This window comes from Fistularia commersonii, chromosome 21 (genome assembly GCF_037954325.1).
Source record: "Fistularia commersonii isolate RoL2024-O1a breed Wild chromosome 21, RoL_Fcom_v1.0, whole genome shotgun sequence".
Taxonomy (NCBI): domain Eukaryota; kingdom Metazoa; phylum Chordata; class Actinopteri; order Syngnathiformes; family Fistulariidae; genus Fistularia; species Fistularia commersonii.
In genome coordinates, this window is record NC_141304.1 from 3,439,125 (window position 1) to 3,463,327 (window position 24,203).

General features: G+C 50.6%; 1 protein-coding gene across 5 annotated transcripts; it reads left to right on the top strand.

Annotated features, from left to right (window-relative positions):
• Nucleotides 1-617: 617 nt before the first annotated feature.
• LOC147222086 (retinoic acid receptor gamma-A-like) lies at nucleotides 618-23,880 on the top strand. 5 transcript variants are annotated; one of them, XM_086167885.1, is made up of 9 exons: nucleotides 618-754; nucleotides 6,977-7,330; nucleotides 19,679-19,827; nucleotides 20,047-20,188; nucleotides 20,270-20,433; nucleotides 20,517-20,693; nucleotides 20,770-20,974; nucleotides 21,790-21,948; nucleotides 22,170-23,880. In XM_086167885.1, exons 1-9 carry the CDS (start codon nucleotides 646-648, stop codon nucleotides 22,520-22,522), a joined length of 1,812 nt encoding a protein of 603 aa, XP_086024011.1. In that variant the 5' UTR covers nucleotides 618-645; the 3' UTR covers nucleotides 22,523-23,880. The 5 variants fall into 5 exon arrangements, with proteins under 5 accessions (XP_086024011.1, XP_086024013.1, XP_086024012.1 ...); XM_086167887.1 differs by having other exon boundaries at nucleotides 20,273-20,433; XM_086167886.1 differs by having other exon boundaries at nucleotides 624-754; nucleotides 6,980-7,330.
• The last annotated feature ends 323 nt before the right edge of the window (nucleotides 23,881-24,203 follow it).

A 24,203-nucleotide genomic window follows, 5' to 3' on the forward strand; every position in this document is an offset into this window, starting at 1 on the left:
AAGCAGGCCTCCGCAAGCATGTGTGTTGTCTGTGAACTAATGACTGTATTTCACAGTATTTTCAGTTTGTGTTTAGTGGTGCAATGAAAGTAAACCCTGGCGTTGTTTCAGAGATGTGATATCTCAGTGGGAGGACACAGGGAGGAGAAGGTGTAGGAGCAGATCTTTGTCCAGTTCCTGGAGCCAGGCGTCAGCCTCGGCCCCCCCCCCAGACAGGGTAAAGGTGTGTCTGTGAGTAGAGAGCAACAGACTGGCTTCTGGAGGTGGAAAGCAGCAGAGGATTCACCGAAAGGAGGATTGATGGATAGCAGATAGCAGAGGAGTGGAGGTAGAGAGCACCCTGAGACAAAGAAAGAGAGTGAGAGTGGAAAGGGGTCGGGAACGGCGGGACGGGGTGGGCAGCAAGCTGAAACCTAAGCCTCCTGGACCCGCTCTCCCCTTCCTACGGGCATTCTGCGGCTGGTTTGGGGGAAAGAAAGGGCTGTATATATGAAGTGCTGGATCATGTGACAGAGGCAGGGTTTCTGAATCAGAGCACACAATGATTCTGAGAGGAGAGAGAGGGAGGGAGGGAGGGAGAGAGAGAGAGGTTGGAAGTTAGGGAGCGGAGAAGGAGAGGAGGAGGCAGAGTAAGGAGGAGGAGGAATGCAACAGGCTGAGCTGCAGAGGCTGCTGAGAGGAGGACCTCCGACTGACCAGCATTCGTCCTCGGCCCAGAGCAGCTCCGGGACGGGGCTCCGTCCTGCCCCGTCTGGTAGGTCTGCCTCTCCTCCACCTTTTCTATCCCCTCCTCTCCTCCGCCTCCAGAGCCACTCCATGTCTGCTTTGCTGGTAACTTCAGCCTGCTGTTCCGTGGAGGAACGTAAACGCAGAGGACGTGTCAGAGCATGAGTGAGATGTCTTCTCTCTCTCTCTCTCACACACACACACATGCACACACACACATCTTTACAAGCCTGTGTAGTCCTGGGTCAGCCTGAGCGGGGTATTTCTTGAGGACAGCTTTAATTGAGAACAGAGGTTCCCAGGGAGAGACAAAAGGAGCGACTATACGAAGATGCAGCTCCATGTGGAGGAGAAAACTTCTGTGTTTGCATGTGTGTGTGTGTGGGTGTTTGTGTGTGTGCCCTTGTTTCTTTGCCTGAACTCTGAAATCTTGTCTTCTGTAAATGACTCCATGAGGCGTTTCTTCTCACACACAGGCACACACACTCACACACAAAGTTATATATAAGTGATGGTAAAGTTCTTTTGTGATGGTAAAGTTCTTTTAAAGAGTTAAAAGAGTTTAAAGAGTTTAAACTGGCCGTCTTGGTGGCTGCCAACCCTTGGCCCTGCTCATCTTCCGCTGCTGGCCACGCCCACCGCCCCTCCTGCTTCTGACCCAGCCCATCATTGCCTGTTGCTGGCCCCACCCACACACCCGCTGGCCCCGCCCACACACCTGCTGGCCCCGCCCCTCCCTCCCTTCCCCTTGTTGATCCGTGGACATCCTACACGCCTCCATAGGTGGGCTGCTGACTTCAAATCCAGCTTGACGGATTGGGTCCATGGATCAATTCCCAAATTTGGGTAGCCCAGGTAACACCTGGGTCCAGCACGCCAAACGCTCCTGGTTCAATTCCCAAGCCTGTTGAAGAGTTGCCAAACAAGACTGACCCCCCCCACGCTGATGTTCCAGCTCTTCATGCATTCATCCATGGAGACACGTTGGCTGATGTTGGGCTGAATATCCACTTCCTCTTCATCTTCTCACCAACTGACGAAGAACAAATGGAGAACAACAACACAGACATGCAGATGTTGTTTTGTTCCAGAAGAGCTGAGGGCCAACCTTCAGAAGGAACAAGCTACACTCCACCCTCCAATCATCCAGATCCATCAGATTTGATAGAGCCATCACTCCTGGGTGTCTGGAGTCATGATCCGTGATGTCCTGCACCATGCTGTTCCCTGATTGGTTCACAACCTCCATGTGCGGTGCGTAAAAAGACACAGAAGAGGATCTTCCTGGGATTGAAAAGCCGACAAATATCCTCAAGGTCTTCAAGTAACCGACAGCTCCAGAGGTTGCAACCCAGGCCTTGGGTTTCCTCCTCCTCCTTTTCCTGAGGGTCGCCCACCTAGCTTGTCATGCAGACCCACTGGTCCTTCAGGCTTTGGTGCTTGGATGAGGTGACAGAGATGTTCTGGATCTTCTTTCCTGCAGTCACCCTCTCACCCCAACTGAGTCTCAAGAATATTACACATTGTCCTGACTCTGCAGGACCTGCTACATCTGCTCCACACACTGGTCCATACAATGTTCTCATCAGGAACAACCCAACATGCTGCGAGCAGAGTTTTTCATGACATTTGAATGGAAGCCTGTGATATTCATTTATTCATCCATTCATCCTTTAACCCGTTGAGCTGTGATTATTCCAGTCTTTGTGTGCACCATCATGGCATGAGTCCTTTTAATTCTCGTGTGTGTGTGTGTGTTTGTGTGTGTGTTTGTGTTTGTGTGTGCTGTTCCAGGGAATTCAGACTGACTTTCCACTTAAACCCTTAATGACAAGCTACCGTCCAGACACTCAAGTTAAACCAACAAGTCATTATCTTATAAGACGTTTCCAAACTGCCCTCTGCGAGTGACAGGACAATCTTACCTAGCAAACTATTGCCAGGGAAAAACAGTGTGGGAAGGCTGGTAGTTCAATCCCCGGTTCCTCCTGTCTTGGGCCTTCATTCTGGTTGCTCCCAATGGGCTGCTTGCATGGTACCTACTTGTGTGTGTGTGTGTGTGTGTGTGTGTGTGTGTGAATAGGTGAATGGATGAAAGGGTTAATATGACCCCGTGTGGAAGCATCATATGCCCCCTTTAAGCTCCTCACAGATATTTCTGGATTGATTGTATACTGCTTTGTGATTGGTTTGTTATTGATTTGTTTACTTGCGTGTGTGTGTCACACATCACGGAGGCCGGCGTGTTCTGCCATTTTCTTTCTTTGTTAATGTCCTGCCATGGTGGAGAGCGCTGGAAGCTGTGATGTCCTTCTTGCGGCTGACATTGTGACGTGCGTGTTTTCTCTCGGCCTCAGCAGAAGTTTGTGGAACATTAAAAACACACACTGTGTTTTCAGCACATCCGCTCCTGGCTGCTGCCGCTCAGAATAAACCCATCGCACTGCGGTTTCATGGGTTACAGCTAATTGTCTCTGCTGAAGTCATGTTTTTCCTGAATTCAGTGGTTTTCTGGGATTTTCTTTGGCTGCCGGCTCCACCCGCCGCCTCTCGGTTGGCTGCAGGGCTGCCGATGAAAAACCAGGCATCGTCTGCTTTGGAAACACCAGGGACTCTGCAGAACACACGCGGCCGGTAGGTGGCGCTGTGAGAGTTCATACCGAACGAGGAAGAAAATGAGCTTCTGCTTGGAGACTCTACACACAGGACTACGGAGTACTCCTGTTTTCAAGGTGTTATGTTTCCCCCATCTCCATGGAGACGGTGGCCATTTTAACGTGGCCGAAGCATCCCAGGGAAAGAGGTGAAAACCCAGGCAGATGTTCAGACCCACCCTTGTTTGTACTCATGGACATTGGAAGACCAAATCCTTGCTTGCTACGATGCTGATAACGGAAAATCTATTTCATGGCGGTGACCAGATACAAACACGGCACATCACATCCACAAAAGGAGGCCTGCCTTCCCTCCCGCCGACTCCCTTTGGAGCCACACACTCCACATTCAGAACATCAAAGTGTGTCTGCATCTAAAAACACATACACACACACACACACAAGCGCGTGTTCAGCGAACACAAACTGGCATTGGGGTCAACGCAATTTTAAGGACAGAGGAAGTCTATCATGTAATCCATCTGATCAGCCTAGACGAGGGCCGGCGGCCCCGTGATCGCAGGCGCACAGAAGGGCTTTGTGTGCGGAGTGTGTGTGTGTGTATGTGTGTGTGTGTGTGTGTGTGAATCCATCCCAGCAAGGACAGGCATCACCTCCGGCCCTTGCAACCCGGCCCTGTTCCTCTGCTTCCCAGCACCAACGCTATCTGTCTCTTACTTTGAGAATCCTGCTATGTCGCTGTGCACGGGTGGGGTGAGAGGTCGAGTGGAGCTGCAGGTTCGAGAGCAGCGTCTGACAGAGATCCACTGGCCTGCACTGGCGTAGAGGGCCGGCCCTGCATGGTGTGTACGGCTCGCAACTGAGTGACAAGAAAACAGGAAGTGGGGGCGGCTAATGAAAAGCAGAGAGCTCGGTGGCGCCGACAGCGATGGGAAAAGCGTGGATGCATTTCTCTTTGAGAATTTAGACTTTATAGTCCCCGGCCTGCTTTTTCCACGCTGCAACAGAGAATGGCCGTTATGGTATGCTACACCCGTCTCACAGGGCAACAGGAAACACACAGGCAGAAATCATGATGAGGTCGGAAGCCCAGGGTGAAGGTGGAGATGGAGGACAAATACCTCTTGTTCTACCGCGGGCCTCTGACCTTCTCCTCACTCAGTTTGTGAAGAAGGAAACATCTCCTTTCCCATCCATTGCAGATGACCATCCTCCTCTGTTGGTCAGTGGCTGCGTCCCATTCAGATATCGGCGATGACGGCCTTCTCCTGGCCTTCAGGTCCACTCTAAACAGCAGTGCAAACCCTCTGTAATGTGTGCGTGTGTGTGTGTGTGTGTGTGTGTGTGTGAGTGTGTGCGTGCATGCCTGGTTTCATAAGCGTGACCTGGAGCTGATTTGGTCGGAAAAGAACTATAAAATTCAGTCCCATTTCTGCAGATAACTGGTTCCAGATGATTCTCCTAATAACCATTCAAAATATGCCCTTTGAAAAAACACAGGGATAATCAAATAAAGCGCGTCGTTCGGAGTGCTCGTACATGCGCTGGTGCGTGCACGGGGGGACTGAAAGGAGAGCGGAGGGGAGCGTTGTACACAACAATGTGCAGAGCTGCTGGAAGAGAAAGAGAGGTGGAAAGCCCCACTGTTTCTGCACCAAAGCTGGTTTTAATCCCCATTGTCTGGGAGAGGGGGGCAACATCAGCTCTGTGTGTGTGTGTGTGTGTGTGTGTGTGTGTGTGTGTGTGTGTGTGTGTGTGTGTGTGTGTGTAAGCAGTACCTGGGACCAGGTGACCCAGTTTGACACAGCCTAGCCTGGTCTCATAAAAGCGGCGTATAAGCCCCAGGCCAAGGACACAGGGGGCCCTTCTACTGCTGCTCCTGCAGAAGGTGTGTGTCCCCCGACGGGAGGGGTGTGGGCACAGGGTGTGACTCATTAGGGGGGAATAGTAGAATTGCAGTATAAAATATATAGTAATGCAGTAATGTGGTGGAATATCTACAGTAATGCAGTATATGTATTGAAATGCAGTGTAATACATATAGTATTGGAGTGCAATGTGTGTATTATTGCAGTATAATATATTGTAATGCAGTGAATTACCTCCTGTAATGTGGTGTAATACCTGTAGTAATGCAGTGTAATATGTGTTGTATTACAGTGTAATATGTATAGTATGACAGTGTAACATGGAGAATGTTACACTCTAACATAGTGTGTGTAGTGTGTCGTGTCCAGTGTCGAATGTGCAGTGATATGCAATCAGGGGAGGCAGGAGAGGCCATGCCTTACTTGCCAATCCTGGAAAGAAAAAAAATGTAAAATGGAAAAAATAATTAAATGGTTATATTTATCAGTGATTTGAACTATGAAGGTAATTTTCATTTAACGTCACCGGATTGTTTTTTATCAAAAACCGCAGGATTTTCATGTTTACTGTTCAAATATTGAGAAGAGACGTGCGGTGAGGCCGCAGACTGTTGAGCCATAACTTAGATTATGTAATGACGGCTGACTGCTTGCATACTCTGCTATGTTGCTATTAAAATGTTTAAACACTTTTGCAATATGAACTACATTTTCAATGTACTGTGTTTTTTGGTCAGTAACTGAATGTTTGTTACTAGTTTCTTGTGCTGAGTGATCATAAACAGTTGCGTGAGTTCTCATGCCTCATGGAAGACATGCCTCACCAACTATTAATCTCACGGCACATCAGTGTGTAGTGTGTTGTGTTGTTTGTAGGTTGTAGAATGTAATGTGTTTTGAGTAGTGTGTGATGTGTGTTTTGCTGTATGTTGTGTACTGTGTTGTATGTGTTTTGAGCTGTGTGTTGTGCAGTTTTATCCCAGGCCGCAAGACAAGAAGTGTATGTGTATGTCTATGTGTTTCTGAGTGTGTCTATATGTATGTGTGTGTGTGTGTGTGTGTGTGTGTGTGTGTGTGTGTGTGTGTGTGTGTGTGTGTGTGTCTGAACCTATGTATTGTTCCTCTCCAAATAGAAAATAAGGTTAAACATCATACCCCATGTGGATATACACATACAGGCCGCATGCACACACACATACACACAGCTTAACTGAGACAGGAACCCAAAATTGATCTCTTCTTATTCTCAGTGTCAGCAGGGAGAGCCCTGAAGAGCATCAAGGCTGATGGACACTGTGTGTGTTGATGACTCTGCCCTGCAGATATACAGAATATGTTCTGGCCAGTATTTTTCCTCAACATGTGGAAGCGTTTATTTTGAATGAAGGTTCAGGGCGACCCTGCGAAGCCAATGATTGACAGGCCGCTCGTGTTAATGTGTGCGCACGCACGCGCGCGCGTGTGTGTGTGTGTGTGTGTGTGTGTGTGTGTGTGTGTGTGATAGAACCTCAGGGATTCTCTTGTTGTTTCTCCACCATGACTCCACCTGTAGGTTCTGTCCCGTTGCTAGTTGAACGCCATTCCGCCATTTGTGAACCTGTTCCTCTGGCTCCTTCAGCCTCTCCAACCCCAGCAGGCCCAAAACAACAACACATTCTTTGGCTGAGCCATCTTTACCGCAGCTCCATGGCAGGGGGTTAGGCTCCGCCCACTCCTGAGGGGCATAAGAAAGAGAGGTCCCTCTAACTCCACCTCTTCTCTCCACAGCAGACCCCGGACCTGAAGCCCTCTCATCCAGGCTCGGCCTCCGGCGATCCATCCTCCCCTCGTCTCTCCCCCACACCTTCAGTGTCCCCCCCGCCCAGTGGGGGCGGGGCCTGAGTGCCGTCTGGCCCCTGACCGCCCTGCAGCAGGACCACGGGGTGGGACACCACCAGGGCCAACTGATCACCATGGCGACCAACAGGGAGCACCAAGTGCATCATATGACCGGCTTCCCCCGTGCCATCTACCCCTTTAACTTCACCTCCATGAGGAGCCACTCCCCCTTTGACCTTCTGGCAAGCAGCAACCTGCTTGGCCGCTTTGGGGCCGACCTCCCCAAGGAGATGGCTGCACTGTGTAAGTCGAACATTCACTCCTTCTCCTTCCTTCCTTCCTTCCTTCCGTCTTTCCCTTTTTTTCCTCCGCACACCCTCCACACACGACAGTGGGGACACACACTGTCCACCTCTGAGGCCTTCTTCTGAGGAGGAGATGAGAGAAGAGGAGGAGGATGAGTTCCCCTTGTGGACCACAGGGGTCACGGTTGTCCTTCCCCACCAGACTCCTGAAGGATCTTCTCTTCTTCATCTTCATCTGTCCTCCATTCTTCTCCTCTACCCCGTTTCCAGGACCAGTCAGAACCTGGGTTTAATGACCTCCAGATCCCACTAACATGCAGCGGCACTGGGTGGTGGGCACGCACACTGTGTGTATGTGTGTGTATGTGTGTGTGTGTGTGTGTATGTGTGTGTGTGTAGGGATACCACCAGAGATACAGAGGTGGCCTTCAGATGCTGTGTCTTCTTCTGGGACGAGATCTTTCCCAGAGGAGGAGGTTAGATTCCCTCAGAACAAGGGGACTTCAGGTGGCCGGTGTGTGTGTTCGGTCCCGGGGTCAACCTCTTATCCCAGGAGAGTGTGAGGAGCAAACAACACGGTGTCATGGAGGTGATGGACATTGCAGAGTCCAAATCAAATACCTCCCTTTGCAGCCCTGGCCCTGATATCCTGTAGGACATGCATGAAGTGTGGAGGTGCACACCCACCTGTGTGTGTGTTTGTGTGTGTGTGTGTGTGTGTGTGTGTGTGTGTGTGTGTGTGTGTGTGTGTGTGTGTGTGTGTGTGTGTGTGTGTGTATGCAAGGAGGTAATATGTCTACTGGGTAGCTGCTATCTGCTGATCTCCGGCTGTCCTCTGGAGCTTGGAGAGTTCAGCAGAACAAGCCTGTGATGATAACATCTGAGCCGCAGGAGGGTCTGCATTATGTCATTCCGGTCAACGAAGGCTTATCGGACTCGGAAACATTCAGGTGCATGCATCGAAGGTCCTCAGATGTTTGATGTTCTCATGGAGGAGAACATCTAGCCCAATGGCTCCTAGGACAATGTCGGGGAATGGCGTGTGCATGTGCAGGCAATATTGCTGTCCAGCAAAGAGGTTTCTACATAGATGTGAACTCACCTGAACTGCCCCCACAGCCGCACGCTCACACACACACACAACCGCGTCTACCGTCTATTTGGACTGTTCCAAATCTGCAGCACCGAGTATGCAGAGCAGAGTCTGCAGCACTGGCGCCGACCACAGACTGGAGGACAAACCCCTCCGTGGTGCATTCGCTTGCACCCCCTGAACTCCAAGTGAGTTCGGATCAGCTTTGCTTCAAAATGCAGATTCCAGATGTTTGGATTCCTCACCTCTGGTGGTTCTCACACACACACACACACACACACACACACACACACACACACACACACACACACACACAAACACACACAGCTCTGCAGAGGTGAATGGAGTCTGCTTTTCAGCAGGGATTCACCCATTCACAAAGATGTGCTGTTGTCCTCAGCCACGTGGGAAATTGTCAACATTGAATTAAACATCACACACACACACACACACACACACATCAAAGGGCAGGAGGGATGCTTTAAAACGGTTGGGTTCCACAGAAGAACCATGGAAACACACTTCGCTGTCTGTAGGAGAAAAATTTGGAATGATCCCAGGAAAGTGATGTGTATTGTCCTCCAGACGAAGAAGATCCCATTCCTAACCCTTTGGCTGCTCATGCTGGGGTGTGTTTGGACGTGCAGGGGTGGCTCGTACCATTTGCACGAAACCAGCCACTTCCTCTCCCTTGGGCCCTTCTGAGCTAGTACGCTAAACACCCCGTATGGATTGCTACACAACACGTCCACTAGAGGGCAGTGCAGATAACAAAGATTGCCGCGCTTGTGATAACGGATGTTCCATGAAAGTCTGTTCCACTATCACATCCATGGCAGCACATGGATAGAGAATTCTTCTCCCCTGGTTCTACCATTGTTTTCTGCTTCTTCTTTGCTCTTATCGCCTGTTGCACTTTAGCATACTGCGCAGCACTGCCCCCCTATGGTTGGTACTGCTATGTTTGCTACGTTTGGCTACGAGCTCCTCTAGAACATAGAGGGATAGAGGTGAGCCTTAACTGTGTAGATATATCCATCAATAAACAAATCCATCCGATCAGATACCAGGACCATCAGTGAAAGTGAACCAGCAGCACTCGCTCCTTGGAGAGGAGCTCTGTCTCGGACAGCTTTTGCAAACATGCCGTCATGGGATCAAACTCAAGACAACTTCTGGTGAAACTCGGGAAATTCCTCACGAGGATTTGTACGAGCAGCCCTCTGTCCTACTCCAGACTGCAGAGAGAGGTGGTACACAGAGAAGCCTCCCCTCAGTGAGCAACGCAGTCTCTGCTTTGTTTTTCAGTTGAATAATAAATCTAGCTCTGAATCTGCGGGAAAAACACATTTCAGTCCCCGGGATCTGATTCTTTGTGGTTGTCACATCCTGTTCTTGTTCTGCGTAATGCATGTGTGTGTGTGTGTGTGTGTGTGTGTGTGTGTGTGTGTGTGTGTGTGTGTGTGTGTGTGTGTGTGTGTGGTTACGCGCGCGCACGCCTAGTCGTCTGTTTTTCCCCATATGTGTGATATGTGAGTGATTCGAAGCACGGAGAATGGGACTTGTGTGTTTTTCTTTGTGTCTGTCACCACAAGCACTTTGTTTAAGCACATAGCTGTGTATCTGAACACACACACACACACACACACACACACACACATAGATATTTCCACTGCCACTATGTGGGCTGCACATTCCACCACCCATGAAAATGGACCGGCCTCACATTTGTGACTTATTTGTGCACTTGCTGATGACCGCAGTGAGACTTTGTGCAAATATGTGCTGCTGAGCTGGAGGAGCTGCTGGTGGAGGGACGGAGGGATGGAGGGACGGACGGAAGGAGGGAGAGAGGGGCCATTGTTGGGCTGTGTGTGTTTGTGTCAAACGTGACGACAGGATGAATAGCCGAAGAACCTGATTGTTAATACTTGTAATGTGACTCGCTGCTCTTATTAGCGGTGTGTGTGTGTGTGTAAGGGGAGACAAGGGGAATGGTGCTATGCTGACTGGGGAGTCCCTTGATTTAGGTTTCAAAGGTGGGGGGCTGATTGAGTGGCTCGGGCTTTTAGCTTGTTAAAAAAAAATCCCCTATATTTGTGCAATTCTATTTGACAGCGGGGGGGGGGGGGGGGGCAGTTAATTGTCTCAAGGTGTGGAGAGAGTCCAGCAGGCTGGGGAGGGGGCTTAACTCCCTGCAGGGCCTGGTGGTGGTGTGTGTTTGTGTTCGGCCCTGATGGTGAAAGACAGGTGAGAGGATGGAAATGCTACGCATCTGACGAGGCGTGCCGGACAGGCAGAGAGAGGGAGGGAAAGGAGGAAGAGGTAGAGGAGAAGAACAAAACCAGGCGTTCAGAAGAAGAAAGAAAACACACACACACACAGACAGACACACACAGACCCAGGGACATGAACACAGAATGAGCAGTCACAGGCCTCACAGCCAAAGTCGGTCCGTGTGTGTGCGTGTGTGTGTGAGGGTGTAAAGAGGGGTTGTAGAGCCCCAGTGGGGGTATCTTCCAGGGTTCATCTTCTTGAATGGAGGGGGGGGTTCTAGTAGCAAAACTCTTCAGCGAGGCTTCGCCTGCAGCTCAGGAGCCCAGTGAGCTCCGGGACGCCAACTTCATCCATTGGAGCCCAATAGACACACACACACACACACACACACACACGTGCAGACAAGGGACGCTTCAGGAGAAATAAAAGTGAAATTGATTCAAAACATATAATTTATTAATCAACCCAATGTGGATATTGCCACAGCATTTCCTGCGTGTGTGTGTGTGTGTGTGTCTATGGGATGTCCTTCCCTGTTCTGCTCGGAGAGTGCTGAAGGTAGCTGTTCTGACAGTGTGTGTGTGTTTGTGTGTGTGTGATTGGTGTGAAATTAAACTAAACCCTCTTCTATCTTTCTATGTAAACATTATCAGAGAGAGAGAAAGAGCCAAAGAAGAAAAGAAAGGAAATGAGGGATGTTTGTTGCTGTGTATGAAATCCGAAGAGGGCTGGTGGGAAGAACTTGAAGGAGAAGAGAGAGAAAGTTTGCCATGGGGCCAATCAGAGATCAAGCTCCTGCCTGGGCCCTCCCTCCGCCCCTCCCTGGGACCCCCCCCCCCCCCCCCCAGGCCCTCCCCTCATGGGCTGTGCACTTCAGAGCGAGAGGCCCAGAGCGCCGAGCAGAGGGGAGGCCAGACCGGTGGTGGCGGCAGCAGACCAGAGGAGGTGAGCAAGGGATCCCAGCGACCTGGGGCCAACACAGACGAGGAATCCAGCAGAGATTATCTGAGCCAGATCTGGGCCCTTCACTCCACCAGGGGGTCTTTGGGGAGTGGGGACAGATAGGGAGCACCCAGACCTAAGCCTGCAGGGAGCATTCACGCTCTCCCTGGGTCTGTCAGAAGAAGTGTGTAACCCCGGAGGAGCATGTTCGACTACGTGGAGGCCCTGGGCCCCCGGCCCCTCTTCGACGTGTCCCCTCCGGGCTCCTGCATGCTGGCCAAGGCCACCCCTTACTTCTCTGGTCTGGAGCCCTTCGTCTGGGCCGGGACAGGCAGCGTTCAGTGTGAGTACTCACTCCACCTCCATCAGGACTGTGAATGTGTGTGTGTATGTGTGTGTATGTGTGTGTGTGTGTGTGTGTGTGTGTGTGTGTGCCCTTATCAGGCACCGGGGGTGTTATCTCTGAGCTCTCTCCACAGGAAGAGGCAGATTCCTCTGGATTCTGTACCCATTCTCAGTTGTGTGTTTGTTTATGTGCCTGTGCTGCTTTGTGAGCCTCGCCATCCTGTTTGTTTTCTTTATGAGGGACTTCAAGTGATTGACACTTCCTCCAAACAATGAGCGACCTGACCCGGCCGGGGTCCTTGGGTCCAAACGTCAACGCCTGAGGTCTGGGCAGAACCAGACTGGAGGCAGATGGGCCCCGAGGTCACATAGTTCTGGTCATTCAGGTCCTCATATTTCCACCTGGGGTCTGCAAGGGCTTCCTGATAACCAGGCACTCACCATGGCAGGGAAAGAGGTGGAAGCAGTCAGCCTAACCCGAACCCGAACCCTAACCCCAACCCTAACCCCAACTCAAACCCGAACCTGAACCCCAACCCTTACCCTCACCATGGTAGGAAAAGAGGTTTGAAGCGGTTATCCTATCCCAAATCACAACCTGAACCCAAACCCAAACCCTAACTCGAACTCGAACTCGAACTCGAACTCGAACTCAAACTCAAACTCAAACTCAAACTCAAACTCAAACTCAAACTCAAACTCAAACCTGAGCCGTGGCAGGAAAAGAGGTGGAAATGGTTAGCCTAACCTGAACTTAACCTAAAATCTGAACCTAAACCCTAACTTGAACCTGAACCTAATCAAAACCCCAACGCTAACCCAAACACTAATCCCAATCCTCCAAAATTAATGGTGAGTTCAGATAGAGAGCCCAAACCTGAACCTGAACCTAAACCTAAACTGGAAAGAGATGAAAGTCAACCTACCATTAACCCAAACCCAAACCTAACCCTACTCCAAACCTAAACACTGATCCCAACCCTCCAAAGTTAATGGTGAGTTCAGATAGAGAGAGAAGAGATTTAAAGCTCCTTTTGTCTGAGCTCCACAGCTCGTGGAGGCTCCTTCTACCAGCTCCTCCTGAGATCTCCTCAGCAGGCTGAAGGTCAGCACGGGACTCTTTCAGGTCTGCAGGAGCTCTGAGATAATGGACCTGCGGAGGTCTTCCAGGAGTCCATCATCAGCCTCTGTGATGATACTGGGCTTCACAGGCTCTTCCTCACTCTGCATCTCCAAAAAAACAAACAGAGACACTGTCTGTCCTGAGAAGTCAGCGTGACCTCCATCTTTGAGGCCTTCACACTCATGTTGATGCCGCAGACCTCCATGTTTGAAACATGTTTGATGTTTTTCAAAATCAGTCCGGCAACAAACCAACACCGGGTGGTTGGAGGTCTCCAGACGGAGTTCCTCTGGCGGAGGTCCCCTGATGGAGGGCACGTCCAGAAAAAGAGGTGACAGAGAGAGATAGAGATGTCAGAGATGATCGGCAGATGTTCACCAGAACTTTAACCAAAATGTCCAAACAGGTGATTTTCCTTCCGCTCTTAGTGAACAGGTTGTAAAGATCTGAGGTCCAGGAGCTTCTCTAAGACCCCCGTCTGGCCCCCCTTCCTGTGCTTTACTATGGGGCCGTCCAGCACCTCTGCGTCCCTTTCTTTGGGTGTGAGGAGGCGTTTTAAGGCACTGCTGTCTGTCTCCTCTGTCCTTCTCCTGCCTGAGGAATATGTTCTCCTATGACATTTGGTCCCCCATCTTTGGAGGATTCCCTTGCTCTGTGTTGGATCTTCTCATCCAGGGGTGGGGGTCAGTGTGTCTCCTCCAGGCAGAACCTGCTTGTGTTCTTGAAGGACTCCTTAGAGGGCTGGAGTCTAAGCAGGTGAGGGACCTCCAGAGCAAAGTTCTCTATTTAGATGAGACCTCTTTCCTCCACTGTGCGCCTCAAAGGAGGTGAATCCAATGGTGTGTGATGGTGTGTGTGTGTTCACCTTGCCGACCACCTCAAACCCACCTCAGATTAACACCAGAAGTGTACCAGAGGAGAAAAGAGCCAAGCACACACACACACACACACACAGTTGGAAGTGGGGGTGGGTGAGTTCAGGTTACAACTAAACCTGCAATTTGCATTCAGGTGTCTATTTTTCAAATGATTGATGACTAAACAGAAGAAGTCTGCAAAGAAGAAATGCATGATCACACACATACGCACACACAAACATGCACTGCAAATGCTACACACTCATCAGTACAGGCAAACATCTGAATCTCCTTGATGGGAACTCCTGTACGTTGAGCAGCAGTTTTCTCATGAACCCGCAGCCTTCGGCCTATTGGTGGGGGACGAGTTTCCCTGATAAGTCTCCCTTAAGACAAGTTTTGGCAACTTGTGTCCCGACTTCTCCTCCAAGTGTGTTTCCAGGCGTGGGGGAATGTTCCAGGGGATGCCAGGGAGCCAGCCTCTGAGGCCACCCTCCAAAGGGTTTATCCAAAGGGTTCCCGCCAATGATTCCCTTCAGTGGTTCCCCCCAAGAGTTCCTTCCAATGGTTCCCTCCAATGGTTCCCTTCATGGGTTCCTTCAAAGGGCTCCCTTCTAAGGATCCTTCCAAGTGTTTTCTCCATGGGTTCTCTTCAAGGGTTCCCTCTAAGTCTTCCTTCCAATGGTTCCCCCATAGGGTTCCCTCCAAGGGTTTCTTCCTAGGGCCCCCTCCAATAGTCCCCACCTAGGGTTCCTTCCTAGCGTTCCTTCCAATGGTTACCCCCAGGGGTTTCCTCCTTCCAAGGGTTCCCTCCTGCAGTTCCTGCCAACAGTTCCTTCCAAGGGTCGCCTCCTAGGGTACCTTCCAAGGTACCTTTCCTCGGGTTCCCTCCAATGTTTCTGTGCTTGAGTCTGGCTCGTCGTTGGTGAAATCGTGCAAACAAGCGTGTAAATGCGTGAGGCTCGGCCTCCTTTTTCATCCCAGAGTTTGGTATTTTCAGGTTGTTGTTTTTTTAAGGAGCTTCTCCTTGAAGGTAGACCCCCCTCCCCCCCTGTCAAACTTCCCCCCAGCCCTCCAGTTTTCACAGCCTGTCCTTTAAAACTTTGCTGCCAATGACAAGAGGGGCTCCTCCTCCTCCTGCCGGGGCAGGAAGGAGGGGGGAGGGTTTAGTGCAGGCTGAGTGTGTGTGTTTGTGTGTATGTGTGTGTGAAAGAGTGAGTGTGTGTCTGTGTGTGAGTGTGTGTGGGTGTGTGTGGTGGGGAGGGTCTGGTATTGAACTTAGAACAGCTGATGAAAGGGACTGTCACTCAGTGCCCCCCTCTCCTCTCTGCTGTCTTGGTAATTACTCACCCAGCATATCTGAGGTTTCAGAGTCCCCCCGCATACCCACCCACACCCACACACACCCACACACACACACACACACACACGCACACACACACACACATACACACACACACACACACAAACATTCGAACAGACACCAAGAAATTTGCTTCTCTTACATTGCTGGCAGTCATTAAATCCATCCCTTTTCCTTTTTAATTACCACCTTGTCCCTTTGCTTGGTGACACACACACACAGACTATCACACACACACACACACACATACACACACATTCACATGAACGGCCACAATCTACAGTGTGCAAAATCTTGTGCTGGGCTAGGAGTCCAAACTTCACCTTGATATTTTATTTGTATAGATACATGTATATCATCTTCAGCCATCTGGTCATTCAAATATCACCTCTCCTTCCTGCTCTTCCTCCTCTCAAGTGTGAGCCTGAGCACCCCCCCCCCCCCCACACACACACACACACACACCTCCCCAGGCCAAAGTCTAGTTCACGGAGATGTTCAATGGTGGCAGCCTGCGTGGGACTGCAGGCAGTACAGGCCATATGTCACAGCATGTCGTCCAGACGGCCAATCACAGAGCAATAAATCTGCAGCGGCTGTGTGGTCCCGCAGCTCGCTTCCTTCGACCCGTCCGGCCCAAATCTCTCACGCACTAACCCGTCCTCAGCCTGCGTCTCAGATAAAACGGGCTCGGGTGGTGTCAGTCGGTCAGTCAACAATCTTATATATGTTTGAAGGCTGCCACTGTGGGACACACACATACTGTCTAGACACACACCCAGGCTGGAGGAATCATGTCTTTGTCTTAGAGCTGGAATCCTTTCTCATAGATATGCATAGTTGATACAATCATTTGAGGGGGCATCGGGCGAGGATAACACCACACATAAACACACCAAAATAATGCCAATATTGTAACACAAATAGATGTAATAGGGTACTGAAGGGTCATGGACTCCCCCTCTCACAGACCTTCACCTGAGTGTCTCTGAGGACAGATCCAGTACCGATTTTTCCCAGCTCTTCCGAACGCTATGCTGTATTTGGGCGACCTCAGGCCATCAGAGGTGTTGGACATCGTCAACCCGAATGTACGCTGAGGGCTCCAGATGAGAGGCAGGTTGTCCTGTCGATCGGTTTTCAACTCGGCGCCGGCTAGTCTCATCGGCATCATCGTGACGTCCGTGTCTCATTCCCGAGCTGCTGAGAAATCCCATCACATTTGTAACCGTGGCGACAGCAGCCATCACCTCAGCTTAAGGAGTACAATTCCCCTTTTTTTTCGCAGAACAACCCTGAGAGTGGATGTGAAGTGAAGTGTGGATGAGACCCTACTCACCGCGGGTCATGCTGTTGTGACATGCGGGGGGGGAGGGGGTGCAGGTTAAGAGGAGAAGGTATTTTTCTTCTGAGGCTGAGCTCAGTTCAGGGTGATGACAGCTGCTGACAGCTCCTGGCTCTGCTCCGTCTTCCTGCTCGACAGGTAGCATCACCCCCACCTCCTCCGCGGCCCCACCGTCACGCCAGTGTCTCTCGCCCTGTCTGACTCCATCATGTTTCTGATGGTAGCCTCGTCCCTCGCCACCCTTCCGTGCCCGGCGCCACATGCACAGTCTCCATTTCAGCGGTAGATACTTTCCATCCTCGTGTTCTGACGGCTGGTCGGACGGCATTAATGTTACAGCCCGCACACACCAACATGGCTCGGGTTACAGCTGACGCTTCGCTCAACGCCCTCACCTCCTCACCTCCTCAACTCCCTCGCCTGAGGCACATCCTCTCTGCGATTTGCAGGAGTTTCCTCTCGTGACTGACGTTCACTTTGTTTTATGTATTCGTTGAGAAAACAGAGGGAAACAGTGGTGGCTCCCGAAGCCCCAGCCATGTGGAGACATCCAGAAGGTTCTCCATCCTACAACAGAGGGCCACGTTCTATGTGGGTTCGCCATGTTCTCCTGGTTCCTTCCTGGGTTCTCCCCACAGAGACTGGAAAAATCTCCATAGGTGTGAATGAGAGGGTGAACAGTTGTATCTCTATAAATGTGGCCGTTTGGGTCAAACCCCGCCCCTCTCCTTAGGCCAGCTGTGATTGGTTAGCGGTGTAGATACTGAACGAACGAAGGATTGAATGAATGAATGAATGAATATTGTATCCCTGAGGCTTATTTCCTAATGACTCTGGCCGCAGAACACCTCACCTCAGCTCACCCTCCCGGGCTCTGTCTATTACTGCAGCTCATTCATCAAACCCTCTCAGAGCCAGAGGAGGAAAGGTGAGGGCAAATACTGAGATTTTATATATATACACTGCTCAAAAAAATAAAGGGAACACTTAAAAACACATACTAGATCTAAATGAATGAAATATTCTTATGAAATACTTTGCTCTTTACACAGTTGAATGTGCTGACAACAAAATCACACAAAAATGATGAATGGAAATTAAATGTATTAACCCATGGAGGTCTGGATTAGGAATCACACTCAAAATTAAAGTGTAAAAACAAACTCCAGGCTAATCCAACTTTGATGTAATGTCTTTAAAACAAGTCAAAATGAATCTGTGTTGCTTCCTGAGTGGACACTATGATTTCACAGAAGTGTGATTGACTTGGAGTTACATTGTGTTGTTCAAGAGTTCCCTTTATTTTTTTGAGCAGTATATATAATCACACTCACACACACACACACACACACACACACACACACACACAGATATACCATGTGTTTATATATATATATATATATATATATGTGTGTGTGTGTGTGTGTGTGTGTGTGTGTGTGTGTGTGTGTGTGTCTATAATCTATATATGTAATCTCATCCAGTGGGAGATCTGAGGGAATGCTCTGGCCACCTCATTATATTATATTATATATCATATGTAGTATAACACATTTTATATATATAATATAGAATATAATTGTATTGTGTGTGTGGATCCACTCTGGTCCTCAGATCCACGAGTTGTGTTTCTGTCTACGCGCTGGGAGTACACTATGTCGCTGCGTCACATAGTCATCTCTGGAGAAGAAGAAGTATCTGTTGCGTTAAACATAACTGCTCCCTCCTTATGGCCTTTGTTTCTGTTGGTGAGTCACTTTAAATTCTCATTGCATCCAAACCCACGATTTTGGATCCTGGAGCACTCGGGCCGGCCCGCAGCGCCCACGCTCTCTCGCCAAGGTCAAAGTTAAATTGGGGGGATTTCATTCAACCCCTTGTCCACTGGGAAGGTCCTGTCCTCATGGTGCCCCCCCCCCGCCTGCCCCCTATCCCTTTCCTTTTCATTTTTTCCCTCTCTGTTTTTACGACATGACTCCTTTGTTGGCCCTCTGTCTTCTGAAACCCAAGCACTCCTGGTAATGATGAGCCCCAGGTTCACGTGGGGGGCGCTCAAGGGTGAGGGTGGGGGGGTGCACATTTGGTCTGATCCTAGGGTTGACCGGGGGTGGGGGGGGTGGGCAGTGACTTTGTGTTTTGACCCTGGATTCTTTATTTTTACTAGTAAGGGACCCGGGGATTGAGCTGCTGGTGTGAATAGCCGCCCGAGGTGCATGGATCCCAATAAAGAGGCCATCAGCCTGGCTTGGGGGTGAGCATACCCCCCATCCCAGACACAACCTTTATAGGGCCGCCTGTAAGCCTGGGCAGCTATTAAACTCAGTCCAGCCTGCACTGAGGAATTTAGGGCCAGGAAACAACAGGGTGGGGGAGCAGAGGAAGGTGAAGTTGGGGTGACTGAAGGTGAAAGTTGAAAGGCATGTCAGGAGGAATCTGCTGTTCCACATGGAGATGAACATCAGCTCTGGTGCTCGTGGCTCCTTTGGACCCGGGGCGGCATATGGTCGACTCCAGGTCTGCCATTCTCTTGAGCAAGGCAGTGAGGAGGGAATAGAAGAGCCATCCGAGTCTCGTAAACATCCTGCCTTTGTTTGTTCACATGGGGCTGCAGGGATACGGCCCGGTCTGACTGGACAGCCTGTCAAATAAAATCGTCACACACAGACACACACACACACAAAATTCAGACGTCTGTCAGAAAGTCAACAGAGGAATGCCCCCCTCCCCCTGCCAGTAAAAGAAGAAGCCAATCAAATCTCAGCTGCCAATCAGCGTTTTATCAGTCAGGCCATCTGGCCATCAGCTAATTGTGTGTCTTTTAAGTCCCTGTCAATCATCAGTGACCCCCCCCACCCCACCTCCACCCTTTTCTCTTCACCCCCCTCCCAGCCTTTGAGTTGACCTCCTGACCTGCATGGGGTTCCATAATCATCTCAAAATAGATATGCACCACGTGTGTGTGTTTGTGTTATTGTAAACGTTCCCGTATGTGTCCCCGCAGCGGTGGAGACCCAGAGCACCAGCTCGGAGGAGATGGTTCCCAGCTCTCCTTCCCCTCCTCCTCCGCCTCGCGTCTACAAGCCGTGCTTCGTGTGCCAGGACAAGTCTTCAGGGTATCACTACGGCGTGAGCTCCTGCGAGGGCTGCAAGGTAGTAACCTCTGACTGTCATATAAAGCTCCCTCTAGTGGGCACATAGCAGTACTGCATGCTGTTGATGTTATAGCGAGACTATTTCTGAGAACTGTCTGGTCCATACATTGGTCATGTTCCCCTGGAGGCTAACGTCTCATAGATGCTGGAGAAAGGCTCTATCTCCAGCAGGTTAGGTCGGAGCCTGACCGCCGCTCTCCGTCTCCATCTTCCTCAGGGTTTTTTCCGCCGTAGCATCCAGAAGAACATGGTGTACACTTGCCACCGCGACAAGAACTGCCAGATCAACAAGGTGACCCGCAACCGCTGCCAGTACTGCCGGCTCCAGAAGTGCTTTGAGGTGGGCATGTCCAAGGAAGGTGAGTCTGAGAGGAGGGAGACGGATCAGAATGTGAAGACCGACATTTCCAGACATCGCAGTGTCATCTGGCTTCCTGCAGCAGTGCGGAACGACAGGAACAAGAAGAAAAAAGATGTGAAGGAGGAAGTTGTGCTGCCAGAGAGCTACGAGCTTAGTGGAGAGCTGGAGGAGCTGGTCAGCAAAGTCAGCAAGGCTCACCAGGAGACCTTCCCATCACTGTGCCAGCTGGGAAAGTACACCACGGTGAGTGTGTGGAGATGCTGAGAACCTCTTTCACCTCCACCTCCTCCACCCAGAGGGACATCGTGTGGCTCTGTCTCCTCCAGAACTCCAGCGCTGAGCACAGAGTGCAGCTGGACCTGGGCCTGTGGGACAAGTTCAGTGAGCTTTCCACCAAGTGCATCATAAAGATCGTGGAGTTTGCCAAACGCCTCCCGGGCTTCACGTCACTGACCATCGCTGACCAGATCACCCTCCTCAAATCTGCATGTCTGGACATCCTGGTGGGGAATTCATGCTCCTCCTTCACCTCCACCTCCCCACCTTCCCATCTCATAGATCTTCTGCTTTGCTCCTCAGATGCTGAGGATATGCACCCGTTACACTCCAGAGCAGGACACCATGACCTTCTCAGATGGCCTGACCCTCAACCGAACCCAGATGCACAACGCCGGCTTTGGGCCGCTGACAGATCTGGTGTTCGCCTTCGCCGGCCAGCTGCTCCCCCTGGAGATGGACGACACGGAAACGGGGCTCCTGAGCGCCATCTGCCTCATCTGTGGAGGTACCTCCTCCAGGTCTTCCTCCGACTGGTGGAACACTCTGTTGGGGTTGGGATCTCCTCACTGATAAGAAGAGATTAGTTAGAAATAACTGCTTGAGGAGTGAAGGTCAGCTGGAGACAAAAAACTTGTGTGGCGGAAAGGAACCCAAGAGGAATGGTGAGGCTACAGGGAGTGGAGATGAACAGCCAACAGTTCAGAGTGATGGAAAGGGTGGAGGAACATGTGCAAGAAGATTGGAACAGCTGGAATAAAAAGAGTATCAGCCAAGATGAGAGGAAAGGTGGAGAAGACAGAGGTGAAAAGCAGCCATGGTGTCTGGTTTGGAGACACTGAGGAGAAGATAGGAGGCAGAGGTACAGATGTGGAGGTTCCTCTTTAGGAGAGAGGAGAATGAAAAGGATCAGGATGTAGTCCAGCAGAGGGACAGCATGTTAGATGTTCTGAAAATAAAGTCAAACTGAATTGGGTTGGACATGGACTGAGAAGGGATGGAGACCATCTGGGTAGAAGGTGTAGGTAGGTTTGAGCTGCCAGACAGGAGGTCTAGAAGAAGACTAAACAGGGGGTTTATGGATGGAGGGAGAGATGACAGAATGTTAGTTGGTGTGAGAAGAGAGGGTTAGATGGAGGCAGATGATTGGCTGTGGGTTAAATGGAGGCAGGTGATTGGCTATTGGCAGGTGATTAGGAGGCCATCCAAAGAAGAAGAAGTAAAGAATCAGAAGTCATTTCTTACACAGGAGACCAAAGTGATGAGGTTTGATTGGTGCATTGAAGTTGATCAATTGGGCTTGTCGTTTCCTGGCCGTCCCAGATCGCATGGACCTGGAGGAGCCTGAGAAGGTGGACAAGCTGCAGGAGCCACTACTGGAGGCCCTGAAGATCTACACCCGCCGCCGCCGTCCAAACAAGCCTCACATGTTCCCCCGCATGCTGATGAAGGTCACCGACCTGCGAGGGATCAGTACTAAAGGTCGGACCGGTGGTTCCTATGGGTAGATGTTGGTTTGTTTTTATTGACAGGTGAGGGCTTCCGGTTAAGCCCCGCCCCTCTCCCAGTAACAGTTGGGATTAGATGATCTCCACCAGCAGATTCCAAAGGTTCCTTCAGTGGTTTCACACCTCAAAGCTCAAGCAGGCTGTGAACATATGAACACGGTTGAACCTCACATATCTTCATGTGCTCTCTGGCAGGGGCGGAGAGGGCCATTACTCTGAAGACGGAGATCCCGGGCCCAATGCCGCCGCTCATCAGGGAGATGCTAGAGAACCCCGACGCCTTTGAGGACGCTGCCGAAAGTGGGGAAAGCGCCGCAGCCCTGCCCCCCGTGGCCCCGCCCCCTGCCGCCCAGGCCATCAAGCAGGAGGAGAAGGCTCCGTGTGAGCAAGCCGTGGAAGAGAAGGAGGAGGAGGAGGAGGAGCAGGCGGAGGAGGTGGAGGACTATTGGGATGAGGAGAAGGACCGGGTGGTGGACAGTGATGGCGAGCTCTGGGGGGAGGAGGCAGTGGTGGCGCAGAAGAAAAGCAGTGCAGAGAAAACACAGTGAGGGATGCGTCTGCACCGCTTCCCCCTCCTGGAACAGGAGCTCCACAACTCCTGGACCAGGAATCTCCTTCCAGAGGACCCCACCTCACAGACTCAGGCTCTTACACAACAGTGTTCCACCAGAGGAGACCAGAACTTCAGCTGACGACTGGAAGGATGTCGTTGGAGCAGAACGGACTGCACGTGTCAGAGAAGTGTGGTCAACACGAGGAGGAGGACTGAAGGAACATGCACTCCTCCCCATCACAAGGGCTTCGCTTTGTACAAAATGAGATGTTGAAGTCTATCAGAACTTCAGAACTTCATCTGGTGTCTCAGCTGTTACTTCTCCTTGTAATTCCATTCAGAAATATGCTTCTTTTTTATGGTCCTTGTTTTTTAAGCATCTTCACCCTCCTGTCTTCTCATGGCGCTTTAGCGGCCCTGGACTGAGAATTTCTTCTTCTTCTTTGTAAAAACGTGTTGTTGGACGGTGGAGGGCAAAAACCCAGAAGGAGCAAGACCTCAGACCTCGCCTGAGAAGCACACGGTGCATCCATTCATCTTGTTATCTTCCAGGCCATGAACATCTCAGCAACACCCCCCCCCCCCCCCCTTTGGATGAGTGAAACACTCTTGTTGATCCAGAAGCAGCACCTGGATCTGCAGGGTGTGCAGGTTCATGCGTGGGGCTGAAATCTCAGGTTGGTCCCATCAGGGCATCTGTCCAGGGTTTGGAGAATAAAGAGGATTTTTTTTGATTAAACCCTTTAAATGCTGCTGCAGGCGTCAGCATAGGAACAGCCTCTAAAGCTCCTCAACCTCAGGGGTGTGTATGTGTATTTGTATTTGTATGTGTGTATGTGTGTGTGTGTGTGTGTGTGTGTGTGTGTGTGTGTGTGTGTGTGTGTGTGTGTTTGTGTGTGAAGGAAGCATCATTGCATTTGTGATTTTTAATCAGGTGGCGAACAGAAGAATCCAGAGGGAAACATCATGTCTCTTTATGTTTCCATGGCTGAGAGAAGATCAGAGTCCAGTAGACAAACATACATTTCTCTCTCTCACACAAACACACTCACACACTCACACACACACACACACACACACACACACACACAGAAGATGTTGTGCACTGTCGCCACGCTGTCTCTTGGTGAAGTCCTTCACATGAAGGTTTGCTTCCAATGGGTGCACCTGAGCCAAAAAGAGGAGCCTTGAGAGGAAGAAACGTGACAGTTGGAGATCCTGGTGCTGAGGAACATCTGAACTTCACAAATGACCTTGAAGGCAGAGGGGGATTTATTGGACTGTTTATCAGTGCCTTGTTTTGTTGTTTGTTTGTTTCTGTCTTGTTTTGTAATAAAAAATATCTCCTTTCCAGCAGGGACTTTAATGTCCTTCTCAGGGCATAGATCTCACACACACACACACACACACACACACACACACACACACACACACACACACACACTCTCACGCCCCCACACTCACTAACAGACCCCCAGACACATACACAACAGACACATACGCATGGGCTGATGTGTTGTAATACTACATGTTTGTTTCCATGACATTGGTGTGTTTCGATAGAGTGCTTTCGGTTCCTCCTGCAGGCTTCTCTTCTTCTCCTCCTCTCCTCTTCAACCCCAGGGAAACAGATCTCTGCCCATGGATCTCATGGATGAAGAAATATCAGAAAGTTC